The sequence below is a fragment of the Pteropus vampyrus genome, unplaced genomic scaffold (assembly GCF_000151845.1).
Source record: "Pteropus vampyrus isolate Shadow unplaced genomic scaffold, Pvam_2.0 Scaffold226, whole genome shotgun sequence".
Taxonomy (NCBI): Eukaryota; Metazoa; Chordata; class Mammalia; order Chiroptera; family Pteropodidae; genus Pteropus; species Pteropus vampyrus.
Genome location: NW_011889007.1, coordinates 92,810 through 109,002, shown reverse-complemented (window position 1 = coordinate 109,002; position 16,193 = coordinate 92,810). Strand labels below are relative to the sequence as shown.

At 55.7% G+C, this 16,193-nt stretch overlaps 1 protein-coding gene and 1 non-coding gene across 3 annotated transcripts; one reads left to right on the top strand and one right to left on the bottom strand.

Annotated features, from left to right (window-relative positions):
• The first annotated feature begins 444 nt into the window (after nucleotides 1-444).
• PLIN3 (perilipin 3) lies at nucleotides 445-15,871 on the top strand. Of its 2 annotated transcripts, XM_023538580.1 has the most exons (9): nucleotides 482-546; nucleotides 2,237-2,426; nucleotides 2,707-2,788; nucleotides 6,235-6,433; nucleotides 6,589-6,671; nucleotides 8,124-8,406; nucleotides 12,578-12,777; nucleotides 14,304-14,429; nucleotides 15,283-15,624. In XM_023538580.1, the coding sequence occupies exons 3-9, from the start codon at nucleotides 2,723-2,725 to the stop codon at nucleotides 15,622-15,624; spliced, it is 1,299 nt and encodes a 432-aa protein (XP_023394348.1). In that variant the 5' UTR covers nucleotides 482-546; nucleotides 2,237-2,426; nucleotides 2,707-2,722. The 2 variants fall into 2 exon arrangements, with proteins under 2 accessions (XP_023394346.1, XP_023394348.1); XM_023538578.1 differs by lacking the exon at nucleotides 2,237-2,426 and having other exon boundaries at nucleotides 445-546; nucleotides 15,283-15,871.
• On the bottom strand, nucleotides 5,094-5,195 carry LOC111747542. The gene has a single exon (XR_002783577.1). It is a non-coding gene; the product is annotated as a U6 spliceosomal RNA (small nuclear RNA).
• Nucleotides 15,872-16,193: the final 322 nt, after the last annotated feature.

Sequence of the window (16,193 nt, the reverse complement as noted above, 5' to 3'; positions counted from 1 at the left end):
GGAGGATTGAGTGGCACTATAATGGTCGGGGCGGGCAGAAGGCGCTGGATATCTGTTCACCGCAATGGTTAAAGCTGTTCACTAAAGCTGGGTCGGGTCCGGCTCCTCACGCTCGCGCCCCCAGTGGGAGTGTGGCCCCTGACACGCCGAGTTCTCGCAGAGTCGGTTTGGCCACCAGAGAAGGCGGGGCCCGGGGGACCTCAGGGACGCATCGCCTCGCTCTAACAAGTGCATAGGGTCTCCAGGTGGGCCGGGGCGCCCTTGGCGTCGTATCGGGGTACCCGTCTCAACACCGGGCGCTGGGCGGAGGGCGCGTGCCCCTCCCCGCGACCGGGCGTCCGGCCCCTACAGGACTTCACTTGTGGCTCCAACGTTCAGGGCCGGGAGGGGGCGTGGCCTAAATGACCCCACTGCATTGGTCCTCCGGCCCGTCACTCCCAGGTGCCCGCCCCCCAATATAAAGGTCCGCCCTGGACTGGCCCAAGACAGTTTGGGAGTCAACTTTAAAGTCGTAGTCGCCGCACCCCGGACGTCCCGCTGACCGCGGTGAGAGGCGGGGGTGCCGGAATGCGGTAGGGGGGACGGTGACCGCGAGTCCTGGGGCGCCCCAGGGGAGGAAGGGGCGGGGAGGGCCTTCCCGGGGCCTCCGCTGGTCCCTACGGCCGGGGGGAGGGGTCTCCAGCCGCGGCTGAGCACCCCGCCCCGGCAAGTCAACTTCGGGAACTGGCTCAGACTTTCCAACTCTCTCCTCTCCGTTCGTGGGACTTTCGGTGGGGAGCTGCGAACGAGCCCTCTAGACGTGGCAGTATAAAGCGGGGTACGGATCCCCGGACTGAAACCACATCCTCTCCAAATTTAACGTGTGCTTTATTTGCAAACGCAGCTTGGAGCTCGCCGCCGCGGGTCCTGCACAGGAATTCCGCCCTCCCGGGCCCCCAGACCCCTCCCTCTCTTACCGGGGAGCAGTCCTTCTGCCCAGCACAGCCCGTCCCCTGCAGATGGTCTCACCTCCTGGGGCCCTCTCTCGCCCCGGCTTCTGACCCCCAGCTGCGGGCGGGGAGGTCACGAGCAAACCCCGCCCCCTTCCTCCGGATGGATGCGGCGCAGAGGCCTGCCCCTCCTGATCTGAGTCCTTGGGACCTATGTCAGGACTGAGACGAGGGCCCGGGCCTGGGACCTTGGACTCTGGGGACTTTGGAAGTTGGATCTTAGCGAATCCTGGCTGCAGCTGGAGGGCATTGCGACTCCATCCAGTTCCGGCCCACTCTTCCCTTGGCCGCTGGGGCGACATCTGTCATAGTTGCCCCTGGTTAAACTTATTCGCGGAGGGATTGATGGACAGAGGGGATGAGAGGGGTGACCTCTAAGCTGCCAGGTGAGCTCAGGCTCTGAGGAAGGTGAGTGGAGTAATAGGACTCAGGTGATGATCGCCAGGGGCGGGTGACTCCTCACCCCTAGTCATAAGCAGGGAGCCCATTCCTGGCTGGCTTCACCCTTCAGATCTGTTTACTGAGGAACTGCTCTGTGCCAGGCTGAGCGTCACGTGTGCAGCCTCTCCCCCAGTCCGCAGGGACTCCGAGCTAGGAGCGGTTATCCCCATTGTATGGATGTGGCGAGCAAGCTCCGAGGGGTTGCTGCCTTCCCCAGCTCCCACGTGAGTGGCAAAGCTGGGGTGAGAACCCGGTTTGGCCTCCAGAAGTGGTGTTCTCAAAACATCAGGTTCCACTTGGTGGAACACCTCTGGGCCCCCTTCCTCTCCAGCACATTCTCAGAATCAAGGTCAGAGGTTCTCAATAGGCTCACCCCAGAATTATCTGGGGGACCAGCTTTTAAGGCAGGCACTCCCGTTAGCCCCACTTTACAGGTGAGAGGACGCACCTTGCCCAGCATAGCACCCCCACGGCTCTTGTCTCCTGCAGACGTGTGCGTTAGATCCACCACCAGGGAAGCCTCCCTCGCCCTTCCCACACCTCTCGGTCTGACTCGATGGGTCTGCAGTGGGGCCAGTTTTTAGGCTTCATTTTGTTTGAACAGGTAATAGTATCTACCTGGCTCAAAAGCCAGAAGCCTGCCCCAGCTACCTGACCTTCCTCCCTGAAAAGTGGCCACTTTTCACAGTTTCCTGTGTCTCTTTGAAGATTCTGTGCAAATGCAAACACTTTTGCCTCATCCACACTCTGTCTCAACAATATCTTTGTCCATGTCAGTTACGTACAAATTGTCATTCTTTTGCCAGGCACTGGGCTAGCCCTTCAGGTTGTTGTTACCAGTGTCCTGTGGTGGCCACTGGTCCACCCTCACCTGCCCTCGTGGCAGTGTAAGTGGGGGACAGTCCTCGCAGTGAGGTTTCTAGGTCAAAGGGAAGATGCCTGTTGCCATCCACAGAGGTTTTTTGCACCATGGGTGTCTCTGGAGTACTGATACAGGTGAGAGTCCACGGAGAGCTGGCTGTACCCTGACCTTGCCCCTCAACGTGGGGCCCCAGATCAGGTGCATCAGCAGTACCTGGGAGCTCATTAGATAAAAATGCACTCTTGGGCTCTGCTGAATCAGCACCTGCTTTTGAACAGGGCCACGGATGTGTGTTCATGATTGAGAGGCAGGGCTTTCAGAAGTGGAGGCATGTCAGGGCAGGTGTGAACCCGGACTTCTCCCTGGAGGGAGGGGCCAGGCAGGCTGTACCCTGACCCATCCCTCTGTCCACAGTGCGTGCTTCTGAGACATGTCTACCAACGAGACAGAAGCCCCTGCCAACACCCATGTGACAGCAGAAGAACCGGTACAGCAGGTGAGGAACGGTTTAGGCTTCCCGCATCACGGCACCGTGGCCGGGAGCCAGGGAGCTGCTGCCAGCACTTTGGGGTCAAGAGAGATCTTTCCAAGTGGGTGAGGGAGAGCCAGCGGACAGAGCCCTAACAGGTGCCCCACTAACACATGGGGGCAGGAGAACTGGGGTGCGGGTTGAAACTGCCTGGCCCTCCCGTGCCCCCCGGCCAAATGTTTCCTACCTCTGGAGGCTCTTAGAGTCCCCCTTCCGGGAAGTCAGTCCCTGTTCCTACTCCCCTTCCCCAGTTTAAATCAAGGTTAATTTGTTAAGGTGTCGTCCGTGTACCGTGAAACGCTCCCTGAGGAAGGGCACACTGCTCGGCTATCTCTGGTGAACTGCCGAATTACGCCATCACCACCATACGGTTCTAGAACATTTTTCATCTCTCCCAAAAGAGACCCCACACCCATTAGCAGTCACCCCCCAGCCCCACTTCCTCCAGTAGCCACTCATCTAGCTTGTCGCTATGGATTTGCCTATTTTGGGTATTCTATAGAAACAGAAAGATGACATGAGACCCTTCTGTGTCTGGCTTTCACTGAGTGACGTTTTAGAGGTTGTTCCGTGTCAGTGCTTCACTTCGTTTTTAAAATTGAAGTAAAATACACGTAACATAAAAATATACTATTCTGACCATTTTAAAGAGTACAGAGCAGTGGCGATAAGTACGTTCAGTGTGCAACCGTCCCCACTGCCATCCATCCCCGCTATTAATAGTCCCATTCCCTCCCCACTCCCATGAATTCCAGAACTTTTTCCTACCCCAAAGGAAACCATCCCCACTATTAATAGCCCCATTCCCTCCGCCCAACGACCACTACTCCGCTTTCTGTCTATGGATTTACCTATTCTGGACGTTTCTTATAAATAGAATCATTAAATCATTTTATAAAACTTGAACCTTCTCTGTTAGGTACCTCATCAGTGGAATCATACAATATTTGTCCTTTTGTGTCTGGCATAATGTCCTCGAGTTTCATCCACATTGTAAGCGGGTATCAGAATTTCCTTCCTTTCTAAGGCTGAATAATAGTCCATTCTGTGGGCAGCGCGGGGAGGGGAGACAACATTTTGTTTATGTCATGTCAGTGGACACTTGGGCTGCTTCCACATTTTAAGCTATTGTAAATAATGCTGCTATCAACATAAGTATGCAAATTGTGTGGGAGAGAGACAGAGCTGAGCAGGCTGCGTGGGCGCCAGCACCCGTCCTGGTCCCTGATTGGTTCATTTTTATGCAAATGAGGAATCCAAATTTGCAGTTTGATTGGTCCACATGGCATGGTCCTAACTGGTCAGAACCGTGCATCCTGATTGGTCATCATGGAGCCACTCTGGTCAATAAAGATGCAAATGAGGATGTAACTGTGCAGCTCCAATTGGACAGGGCAGGTCCCAACCCACTGGTGTAAACAGGATTCTGGAAAGTCCTTTATGAGGATAGGAACACAGTGCCAGAGGTTTGGCGGCTCAGTCCTGGCATCTCTGCGCTGCAGTGTGCCCGAGTGGCCTCTGTCGGCAGCGATTGCTGGACTCTGATTATTCATTTGGCCCCAGCTCACCACCAGGAGCCCTTCTTAGCTGATATGTTCTCTCTAGAGGTCCAGCACACTCAAGTACAAGTCTCGAGTGGATGTGCCGGGTAGATTCCCAGGAGTGGAATTGCTGGATCCCGTGGTAAATTTGTTACATTCTGAAGCAACCACATAGCCTTGTGGGTAAATCCTGGAGGCGGATGGCCTGAGTCCAAGGCCCAGCTTTGCCACTGGCTGGTTTTGTGACCTTGGGTGACTGGGCCTCAATTCGCCCATAGAATAAGATTTCCCATCTCCCAGGATTGCCGATTAAGTTATGCAAACAGCACCCGTGGGAGTTAGCACTTCTGCTGGCAGGCATTTTACACGCGTGATCTTTGCAGCCCAAGACAGAACGACTGTGTATTGTGTGGATGGGAAACCGAAGCTCAGAGTGGCTTATGGCAGCTACTCAGTTCTGTTCTTGGAGGGCAAAAGCAGCTGCATTCAGTGTATAAATGAATGGGTGTGGCTGTATGCCAATAAAACTTTATTTATAAAACCAAGTAGCAATAGAACAATTTTTTCCTTATTTATTGGGGTTACATGGTTAATAAAATCATATAGGTTTCAAGTGTACAATTCAATAATATGCCATATGTGTATTGCATCGTGTTCACCACCCAAAGTTAAATTTCCTTCCGTCACCATATAGTTGATGTTCCACTGCCCCTATCTACCTCCCCTCTTCCAAAAATATGGACTGCTTCGCGAATTTGCGTGTCATCCTTGCTCAGGGGCCATGCCGGTCTTTCCTGTTCCAGTTTTAGAGCATGTGCTGCAGAAGTGAGCGCATAATGGAATGTTATGCAGCCATATTAAGGAATGAAATTCTGACACATACTGCAGCATGGATGAAACTTAAGGCATGATGCTCAGTGCAATAATCCAGACGCAAAAGGACAAATATATGATTCCACTCACAGGAGGTCCTCAGAGGAGTCAAAACCATAGAGACAGGAAGTAAATGGTGGAGCCAGGGGCTGGGGGAGGGGAGGGGAGGGGAGGGAGTGTGTAATGGGGACAGAGGGTCACTTCGGGAAGAGGAGAAAGTCCTGGAGGTGGATGGTGGGGACGGTGGCACAGCATTGTGAGTGTCCTTAATGCCCGGTAAATTTTATGCTGTCTGTATTTTACTACAATTAAAAAGAAAACGTGAAGCACGGACACAGACTGCTGCTTGAACGAACCTTGAAAACATTACTCAGTGAAAGCCGGACACGAAAGGCTGCGGACTTTGCGATTCCATTTATTTGAGATTTTTGCGCAAAACCTCTTAAGATCCCAAATTCTTCCCGAAGAGGCAAATTCATAGAGACCGAAAGCAGATTAGTGGTTGCCAGGGGCTGTTAGGGGGTACGGGGCTCCTTTCTGGGGCAATGGAAATCTTCTGGAATCAGACAGTGGCGATAGTTGTACGACCTCACGAAAGCACTGGAAACCACTGAACTAGATGAGCTTTAAAAATGGTGAAATTTTTGATGCGTGAACTAGATCTCAATAAAGCTATTTGGGAAAAAAAAACAGGTGTGGGCTGGACTTGGCCCGTGGGCCATAGTTTTCAGACCCGTTTCAGACCCTAAGCTTGGCGAGGGCCTGGCCCACAGTGGGCGTCGAGTGCATGTTCAAACAAATGAGCTGCAGTGCCAAAATAAGGGAAGCCATTGGCGAAAGCCCAAGGTTCCTGGCTTGTACATCTGCACGGGCGCAGGGCGGGGATGGGGGGCTGAGCCGTTTCTCTGGCTGGAGTAGGGGCGAAAGTGCAGGCCAGCTGAGTTTCAGGCCCAGCCCCACCGGGCACCCCAGCTGGCCTCAGCTACGTCTCTCTTGTAGCCCAGCGTGGTGGACCGCGTGGCCCACATGCCCCTTATCGGTGCCACCTGTAATATGGTGTCCGCGGCCTACACCTCCACCAAGGAGAGCCACCCCCACGTCAAGACCGTCTGTGAAGTGGCGGAAAAAGGTGTGAAGACCCTCACAGAGGCTGCCATCAGCGGGGCCCAGCCCATCCTGTCCAAGCTGGAGCCTCAGAGTGAGTATGGAACCTCCCCTCCTGGCTGGCTCGAGGGTGTCTGCCCCACCCCGGGTCCTGTCCTCCCAAACCAGCAGCGGCTGACCTTCCCGGGGACCCGAGGGATGCTCACGTGTGGTAACCGTCCTGTTTTGGGCTTGCCTCGCCTCCTGCAGTCGCATTGGTCAGTGAATACGCCCACAAGGGGCTGGATAAGCTGGAGGAGAACCTGCCCATCCTGCAGCAGCAGACGGAGAAGGTAACGGGCATGAGCCAGCGGGAGCCCCCGCAGGGACAGGGACCCGCCTGGCTATCGAGTCTGTGGTCCACCTTAACTAGCGTAGACAAGTGTGACGGCTTACCCTCTGACACTCCTGTCCAGTAGCGCTTCCTCCCTGGGCAGTTGGCCGAATGTTCTAAATGCCAGCCTGATCTGCTCAGAGCCCGCTCACGTCCTTCCCACCTTGCCCAGAGAAAAAGCCACAGCCCTCCCCACGACCCACGGGGCCCCGCCACCTCCCTGCCCTCGTCACCCACCTCGCTCGCCCCTCTCCAGCCTCACCAGCCTCCATCCTCAGCACTCAGTTCCTCGTGTGCCCATAGGCACTGGACACAGGGAGACAGTCCTCGCCCTTATGGGACTTCTGGGGAGGCAGGGAGAGCAGAGTCACCCGGCTCAGTCGTACCCCAGGGCCTGGGCCCGTGTAGTTCCTGCGCGGTGGTTTCTGGGTCTCTGTTCTGACCGCACCCCTTCAGAGGCCTCCCTTCCCTCCTAGGGCCCTGCCCGCGTAGCGCTGTCCAGTAGAACTTTCTCTGATGCACGTGTTCTTTCTGTGCACTGTCCGATGTGGACGCCACCAGCCGTACGAGGCTACCGCGTCCTTGGAATATACCTAGTGTGACTGAGGAACTCAGTTACCAATTTTAACGATCGTAAATTGAAACAGCTACTCTTAGTTTACAGCCATCGCCATCCGTTCTAGAATGCTTCATCACCCCGGGAAGAAACTTCACACCCTTTAGCTGTTACTCTCCTTCCCATCAAACACCTCGGCCCCTGGCAGCCGTGGATACCCCTGTCTCTGTGGATTTCCCCGTACCCGGATGTTTCCTATAAGTGGAACCATGTAATACGTTCATGGCCTTTTGCGTCTGGCTTCTCTCACTGAGCACAGTGTCCTCAGGGCTCGTCCACGTTGTAGCAGGTGTCAGAATGTCTTTACTCTCTAAGGCTGGGTAACATCCCATCGCATGAATGGACCCCGTTTGGTTTATCCATTCCTTTGTCACTAGATCACTCTGAGTTGCTTTTATCTTTTGGCCGTTGTGAGTCATGCTGCTCTGAACATGGATGTGTGAATACCTCTTTGAGATCCTGCTTTCCATCAAATTGTATTTAATTTTAATACGTTTAAATGGCCACGTGTAGCCAGTGGGTGATGTATCAGTGTGGCTCTGGGAGGGTGGAGGCGTGGAGGAGGTGGGCGGTGCGCCCGAGGCCACACAGCTGGAAGGTGTCAAGGCCAGGACTACCCAGGCCGCTGGCTCCTGAGCAAATGGTCTTCACCGTGACACTGGATTCATCGCCGACCCTCGAGAATCCCCCAGCGCTGGACCTCCTCCCCTGGGCCTCCTTGGAGATGGGCGTGTGGGGTGAGGGTACCCCAGCACGGAGGGAGTGCAGAGATGCTGATGCTGGCCTGTCTCTTAGGTCCTGGCAGACACCAAGGAACTTGTGTCATCTAAGGTATCGGGGGCCCGAGACGCCATGTCCATCACGGTGTCCAGCGCCAAGGACGCAGTGGCCGCCCGAGCGACAGGGGCAGCAGATGTGACCCGGCAAACCATGCAGAGTAGCGTGGACATGACCAAGGGGATGGTGATCAGCGGTGTCCAGTTGGTGGGCCATATGGTGCTGAGCGGGGTGGATACGGTGCTGGGCAAGTCGGAGGAGTGGGCAGACAACCACCTGCCCATGACGGACTCCGAGCTGGGTGAGTGTGGCCCGCGGGCCAGCCCCCACCCCGACACCCCCACGCAGAGTCCATCGGTTTGAATGACATTTTAATGAACAAATAAATGGCTGGTGGGCGAGAGGAAGAACAGAGGAGAGTCTGAGTGATTTAATTCAGGGATCTGGACACCTGCTGAGTCCCGGGCCCTCTCCTAGACATACGGACACAAGCAGTGAGCAGGCTGGATGACGGAATCCATGACCAATTCTGGAAAGAAAAAACCGAAGGTGGGGCAGGCGGGGGCGGGGAGGGTTTCAGGACAGTGTGGGCTAGGGCAGCGTATGTTTAGAGGCCCCGTGGGAAGGTGGCATTTGAGCATAGAACTGGAGGTAGAAGGGAGCTAGCCATCTGAATACTTGGGTGAGGCCACAGCCCGTGCCAAGGCCCTGGGACAGGATCGTGCCTGGCGTGTTGGAGAAACAGCTGGGAGCCCCCTGTGGCTGGAGCAGAGTGGGCGAGGGGGCGAGAGGTAGGAGGGGAGGGCCGGGAGGGAGGGGAGGGGGGCAGGTCATGCAGAGTCCTGTGGGTTTTACCCTAGGGAAGGGCTGTGGGCTGAGAGCGCGGACTGGCCCTGACTCAGGTGCTCACAGACGCCCTCTCTTGGCTGCTTTGGGGAGGACAGGCTATGAGGGGTGCGGGGGAGGGGGTGGGTGGACCTGGCCAACAAAAATGGGAGCTGGACCAGGTTGGGGCAGGAATGAAGATGGACAGACAGACTGGGGATGAAGCCACTGGAGACGAAGGAGCCTGTACTCATCCTCGTGACCACGGCCGTGGCAGTGGGTCTTGATCCACATTTGAGAGATGGCCCTCCTTGGCACACGCGCCGGGGACTGCAAACGTGCCCACGGCTGCGAGGGCCCACGAGGGCTGCCAGGAGCTAGACACCATGCTCCGTCCAGGGGGCAGTGGCGGCCCAGTCCCGGCCGACTGGCCAGAGCAGGTTTGTTTGAACGAGGAGACGTTTGGGAGAACTGGGAAAACCTTGAAGACAGACTGGACCAGGGTTTCCCGCCACGGGGCTGCCAGCTTTCGGGGCTGGGTCACTCTGCGGGGCATCCTGGGCACTGGCGGGGGGCGTGGAGGACAGTCGAGCAGCATTTCCGGCCCCCACCCACTCGATGCCAGGAGCACCCCAGGTCGTGACAACCACAGATGTCCCCAGACGTGGCCCAGTGGCCCCTGGGGGGCAGAGTCGCCTCCCAGATGAGGCCCTCCGCTTTGCCCGTTCTGGCACTTCCTAAGTGGAACCGTGTGGTTTCAGAATGAGTTGGCTCCTCCTCATTACCTCCACCTCCGGCAGTGGGTCGCTGTTGAAAGAATTACTTCTTTCTCCGTAGCTGGGAAACTTCCGTGGAGAAAGTTCTCTGCAATTCGGATTACCCCACGGTACAGTTTGTTGAGGAAAAGCAGTGAAAATGGCCAGCCTTCCCCCCTTTATTTACTGTGGCATCACGGGCTGCTTCACCAGCACCCTCCATGGGTCGAATAGGGAGTCTTTATGTTTGAATACGTGGATTAAGAGGACATTTTCCAATCTGACAAGTTTATTTCATGGATGCTTTATTTGTCATTATTTTGGGCCACCTGGAGGGCCCCTTGAGTTGGCTCCGAGTCCCCATGATTCTCCCTGAGGCTCCTCGGTGGAAAGGGGAGGTTCCCTAATTTCTGGAGAGGCTCGATGTCCCGGGCAGGGCTGGCGATCTTCAGCTTTGCATCGTGTGGCTTGAACGTAGCATGTCACTTGTCCTTCGAGTTTCCACCACCCACCTGTGAACCTCCTGAAGGATGGGACCTGGCTGATGTCTTTGCTGCTGAACCCCAAGTTCAGTGCCTGCCGGTCCACAGTAGGCGCTCAGCCTGAGTAAGGCTCAGTGCGGGGTCCCAGGCCCCGAGGGCAGGAGGGGCAGGGTCTGCAGGGAGGAAGGTCTTGGGGCCAGGCCTTGGGGTCACAGCAGCGTCTGGGCAGCTCTGGTTTTCTACATCCACCCCCTGTGGATAAGAATCAGCGTGCACACCCATGCTTAAGGCACTGGGCGGAGTACAGGTGAAGGTATGAGCTGCTGCGTGTGAAAACTAGATGTGCTGCTTGCCTTGGGCCCTGGGAGCAGCCCTCTACTTGCCCCTCCAGGTACTTCCCTTTGCCAAGGGATCTGCCCTCTCCACGGGGCCCTGCCTGCTTGCCCAGACACGCCAGGACTCTGCCAGATGTCCTTGGCCTGGATTACAAAGATGCTTTCACTTCTAAGGGCAGAGGTCTGGGATTCCCGGAAGGCTGGGGGATGTCCCGGACATCGGCAGGGTGGTTTCAGAGTGCTGCTGGTTTGGGGTTAGTCTTTGCAAACCCGCCTTTGGTGGGAGAATAGGAAGAATCTGTTTTGCTAAAAAATGCAGGGTTTTATTTTGCTGCCACAAAGTGTCCCATGTCTTTGTTTTTTGTTCAGTTTTTTAAATGTCAGCATGAAATGATTCTTCCATGATGTCTCTTCCGCAGCCGACTGGAGCGCTACCCGCTTTTGTAAATAAAGTTTTATTGGCACACAGCCATACCCATCATTTACATTTTGCCTAAGGCTGCTTCTGCAGGGCAGTGGTAGAGCTGAGAATCGAGGCGAAGTACTGCCTTCGAAGCCCCAAAATGCCGACTCTGTCCCTGTGCGGGACTTGCCGTCCCTGGGTACAGTGTTTTTCCAGACTTTGATCATGTTTACAGAGACAGCTGACTTCCCAACTGGAGGCTTACCTTGATTGCGCAGTGGGGTCGACAGCTGCCCGTGGAATTTGACCGCTTTATTTTCCACTGTCTCTGGTTTCCGGAACAGTGCCTGACCCCTAGGCGATGCGCAAATATGTGGCTAAAATGGAGATTTCACTTAATCGTCAGAACAGCTCTGCCGTTCACATCTGACCAGAGCGTCTCTCTCACGTTATCTTGGTCTTGCGTTTACATTCCCTGGACTGTTTGTTTGATAGCCTTCTTTAAATCAACTTTGCCAGATTCTTTTAGAAAGGAATCTTTCTCACTATAAATATAAATAAAAAGCCGCATCGTCTGCTGTAGATAATAAAAATAGCTCAACATTCATTTGCGTGCCTTTTTTTTGAGGAGAGGGTAGTCCAAATTTCACACTTCAGGCAGCTCTGACTTAGCGGTCGTAGAGAAGGGGAAACTGAGGCTTACTGGCAAAACCGCTTCTGGATAGACCAGGCAGGGGGTAGCAAACATTTTGTTAACGGGCAGGTGGTAAATAGTTTTGGCTTTTGGGGCCTTACGGTCTCCGTTGCGACTTCTCAGCGCTGCCATCGTAGCATAAAAGCCTAGGCAACAGGTAAATGAATGGGTGTGACTGCGTGCCCGTAAAACTTTATTTATAAAGGCAAGTGGCGTTCGGCCCGCGGGCCGTAGTTTGCAGCCCCCACTACGGAGCATCACGAAGCCCGTGAGTGTGGATTCGAACGCAGCTCAGGTTACTTAGAAAGCTCAAACTTATAACCACTCCATGAAGGTTTCAGAGCAGAAGGCCAAAACGATCGAGGTAGGCAGTCTTCCATCGTGTGGTCTTGTAGCTTCGTGAGCACTTTCTGGATGAGGTGGTGCTGACCTAACTGCTATTAAGACAGTTAATAAGAGTGTGAGTGCAGCGCCTAGAACATTGTGAAAGATTGGCCGCTATTACTACGTGCCAGGCGCCAACACGGGGTCGGCCTGTGTTTTCTCCGTAAAGGACCAGATTATAAGTATTTTAGTCTCCAGGGACCGAGAGGCCACGTACTCCACTACTGCACTTTGAAAGCAGCCAAAGACAACATGTAATGGGTGCGCACGGCTGTAGTGTCAGCTCATAGCAACTGCAAGCAGGCCGGATGGGCCGCGGGGCTGTGGTCCGCAGACCCTCCTGCTCATCTGAAGGCTGTTACTCCTGGGAAGTTTGGTTCCCATCATACCCACTGTGCAGATGGGGAAGCCGAGGCAGGGAACCCTCCACTCAATGCGAAGCCTCGAAGCTTGCGAGCGCCGGACCCACAGAAACCTGGGCAATCAATGCCACACGCTGCAGCAGGCCCCGAGGCAGCCCGAGCGGCGAGCTCGGCCTGCGTCCCGGCCTTCACGATGCTTCCCCCGCATCACCCCCACCCTACCCCCCCGCAGCCCACGTCGCCACCTCCCTGGAGGGCTTCGACATCGCCTCGGTGCAGCAGCAGAAGCAGGAGCAGAGCTACTTCGTGCGTCTGGGCTCCCTGACCGGGCGGCTGCGCCAGCGGGCCTACGAGCACTCGCTGGGCAAACTGCAGCACACCAGGCAGAGGGCCCAGGATGCCTTGCTGCAGCTGGAGCAGGCGCTCAGCCTGGTGAGGCCTGGCGGGGGGCGGGGGGCGGGGGGCACGCGCTCTCCCGAATCCTCCCCAAACCTAGCGGCTGGTCGCTCACCATTCTGCATGTCCGCCGGGGCTGGCTCGTGGGCTGCGGGGGCTGAATGAGTTTACAAGGGCCGCCACACCAAGTCCCACAGTCTGGGTGGCTGGAAGTCCGAGATGAAGGTGTGGGCAGGGTTGGTTCCCCCGAGGCCCGTCTCGTTAGTGGGTAGATGCCGCCTTCTCCCGGTGCCCTCACGGGGTCGTGCCTCTGTGCGTGTCTGTGTCCCATCTCCTTATGAGGACCCCGGTCATACTGGATTAAGGCCCACCCCAGTGACCTCATTTTATCTTGCTTGCCTCTTTAACGACTTGATCACCAAACATGTTACATTCTGAGGTCCTGGGGTACACCTCAGCCCATGACAGGTTGGCTGGGGGCTGAGCCCCGTGCGGGCTCCTCCTGCAGCAGGCTAGCTCAGGGTCTTGCCCTGGGCTTAGTCTGAGCACGTTTTCTTTCTTTCTTTTGCTTAAAGTCAGTTTCATCGAGGTAATTTACATACAATAAAAATGACTCTTTTTTAAGGGCATCGTTTGAAGAGTTTTATAACTATAAATGTATATTATATCGCTACCACAAAAATCGAGATTTGGAATATTTCCATCACCCCAAAACGTTCCCCCTGCCTCTTTGCGGTCAAATCTCCCCGCCCCAGGATTTTATTTTTCTGTTCTTTAAAGAGCTAAATTCCTATTATTTTCTCTCTCTCTGCTAAGTATATCTCCTTTCTTTTTTTAAACAAATATTTACTGTGGTAAACTACACATAACAGAATTTACCGCCTTCACCGTTTGTAAGCACAGCTCGGTGACACTAAGCACACGCACGTTGCTGTGCCACCATCCCCACCATCATCTCCAGAACTTTCTCATCGTCCCAAACTGACCCTCTGTCCCCATCAGACAGTCATTCCCCTCCCCTCACCCCCACCAATCTACTTCCTGTCTCTAAGGATCTGACTCCCCTGGGGACCTCCTGTGAGTGGGGATCACACAGTGTTTGTCCTTCTGTACCTGGCTTATTTCACTGAGCATCAGGTTCTAGGATTCATCTACACCGTAGCGGGTGCCAGCATGTCCTTCCTTTTCAAGGCTGAATAACATTCTCTCGCAAACCTCTTTAAGCCTCTGCTGCTGTTCTGTCTGCTTCTGTTCATGGGCCACAGCCAGGCACGTGGCCAGGCCCAGTGTGTAAGGGGAGGGAGAGAAGCAAACTAAATGGGCCGAGCTGCAGAAAGTTTGTGGCCGCTCCTTGGCCACAGAAACCACGACAAAATGGTGTTTGAAAACAGCACCCCCCTCTCCTTCCCGCCCCTTATCTCAGATAAAAGGAGGACTCCCAGGCCCCTGGAGCCCGCTCCCTGGGATGCTTGGGGGAGTCTGCTCCCCGGGATGCTTGGGGCTAGGCAGGGGCTCTGCTGGCCCAGCACCGAGGCGGCCTCTCTCTGTCTCTCTTGCTTCAGATGGAAACCGTCAAGCAGGGAGTTGATCAGAAGCTGGTGGAGGGCCAAGAGAAACTACACCAGATGTGGCTCACCTGGAACCAGAAGCAGCTCCAGGGCACGGAGGGGGACCCCGGGAAGCCAGAGGTAGCCATGGTGGGGGGAGGGGAGCGTGGGGTGCCGGGGTCCTGGCTTCCTCCTCCACACCTCTGCTCGATGGACCGACCAACCTGCCGGGCACGCTTCCCCTAACCTCGCTTCCCATTAACTGCCCTCGAGACTCGCTGACGCCTCCTCCAGGAAGCCTGCCTAGTGGGTATGGGTGTCACCTCTGAACCTGGGGTACTTGAGAGTGACGTGTCCCAACCTGCTAAATTCTAAGCTATGTCCGAAGTCACCTCGAGTCTTAAAACTCTTAAAACTGTCTCGACCCCACCCCGGTGTCCCCATCACACCCTTCATATACCCACCTGGTTCTAGCGGTTTCTGGCTTTCCCTGGCCCCTCCAGCCTGCCCCAGGCATCCCCCCTGCACCCCGCTCTGACCCTGCCGCCTGTAGCGTCGCTCGTGTCTCGGCTCTCAGTGCATCAACACCCCACACAACCTCACGCCTCGTGTGTAGGATGCCCCCAGTCTCGGTCTGCCTACCATTAGAGCTGCTCAGCTTAACCTCTCTGGGCCGTGGCTCTCGTGGGTGTGAGCGGCATTTCCCCGGTGGCTAATGAAGCCGAACGTCTTTTCACGTGCCTCTTGGCCGTCTGCACATCTTCCTTGGAGAAATGTCTGTGCCCTTTTTTTTTTTCGGTCTGATTGGTGTACTCCTCACAGCTCAGTACTCAGAGAGCCAGTGTTGCAAGCCATCGTGCTGGGCGGCCTCCCCCAGTGGGAGGGTTTCTGAAGGTCGGCGGAAGAACCCTACTTCCTTTTTCCCAGCTTTGGATCTGGTTTCCCCCAAAGCAGTGGTCCTCGTCACCCCCTCCCCACTGTCCCTTCTCCGCAGGTCGAGTCCCAGACGCTCGCCATGTTCCGTGACATCACCCAGCAGCTGCAGGCCACCTGCGCCTCGCTGGGCTCCAGCATCCAGGGGTTGCCCACCTACGTGAAGGACCAGGCACAGCAGGCTCACCGCCAGGTGGAAGACCTCCAGGCCGCCTTCGCCGGCATCCACTCCTTCCAGGACCTGTCCAGCAGCATCGTGGCGCAGAGCCGCGAGCAGGTCACTAGGGCCCAGGAGGCCCTTGACCACGTGGTCCAGTATGTGGCCCAGAACACACCCCTCATGTGGCTGGTGGGACCCTTTGCTCCCGGCATCACTGAGAAGGCCCCAGAAGAGAAGAAGTAGAGAGACAGGAAGGGGGCTCGGGGCTCCGTCCCTCCCCAGGGGACCAGCAGCTGCACTGGACCCCTTGTCCCTCAGCTCTTCTCAGCTACCACCTTATGAAGCTGGGGTCCTCCAGACGGACCAGTCTCCCTCCCCCGTTCGAGAAAGCACATTCTGAGCCTCACCTCATCAATCATTAGTGCGAGGCTTCTGGAAATTTTTTTTCTAGAAGGTTCTAAAAAATTTGTTTTTCTTTCTTGAAAGCCAGGAAAGTAGTTTTTTTTCTGTCCTGCTTCCTTTTTTACCTTAAAAGCCCCAGACATCGATCTTTAGTTACTGGACTTGGACTTTGGTCTGTGAAGCGGGCCTCTGGGGACAGGGTAGGCAGCAGGGGCTGGGCCTGCCCGGCAGGCCATCACGCCTGGAGCGTCAGCGTTGCCTTAATAAATTTCCCCTGCAGCGAAGCGCAGGCCGTGTACGCGTGTGTGTTCCCAGCAGCCAAACACGTCGGGGGCGCCTCGTGGCTGTCTCGGCCCCACCCTTGCTCTGCTCACGGGGATGTGAAAAGGACAGGGCTGGACCTGCTACGA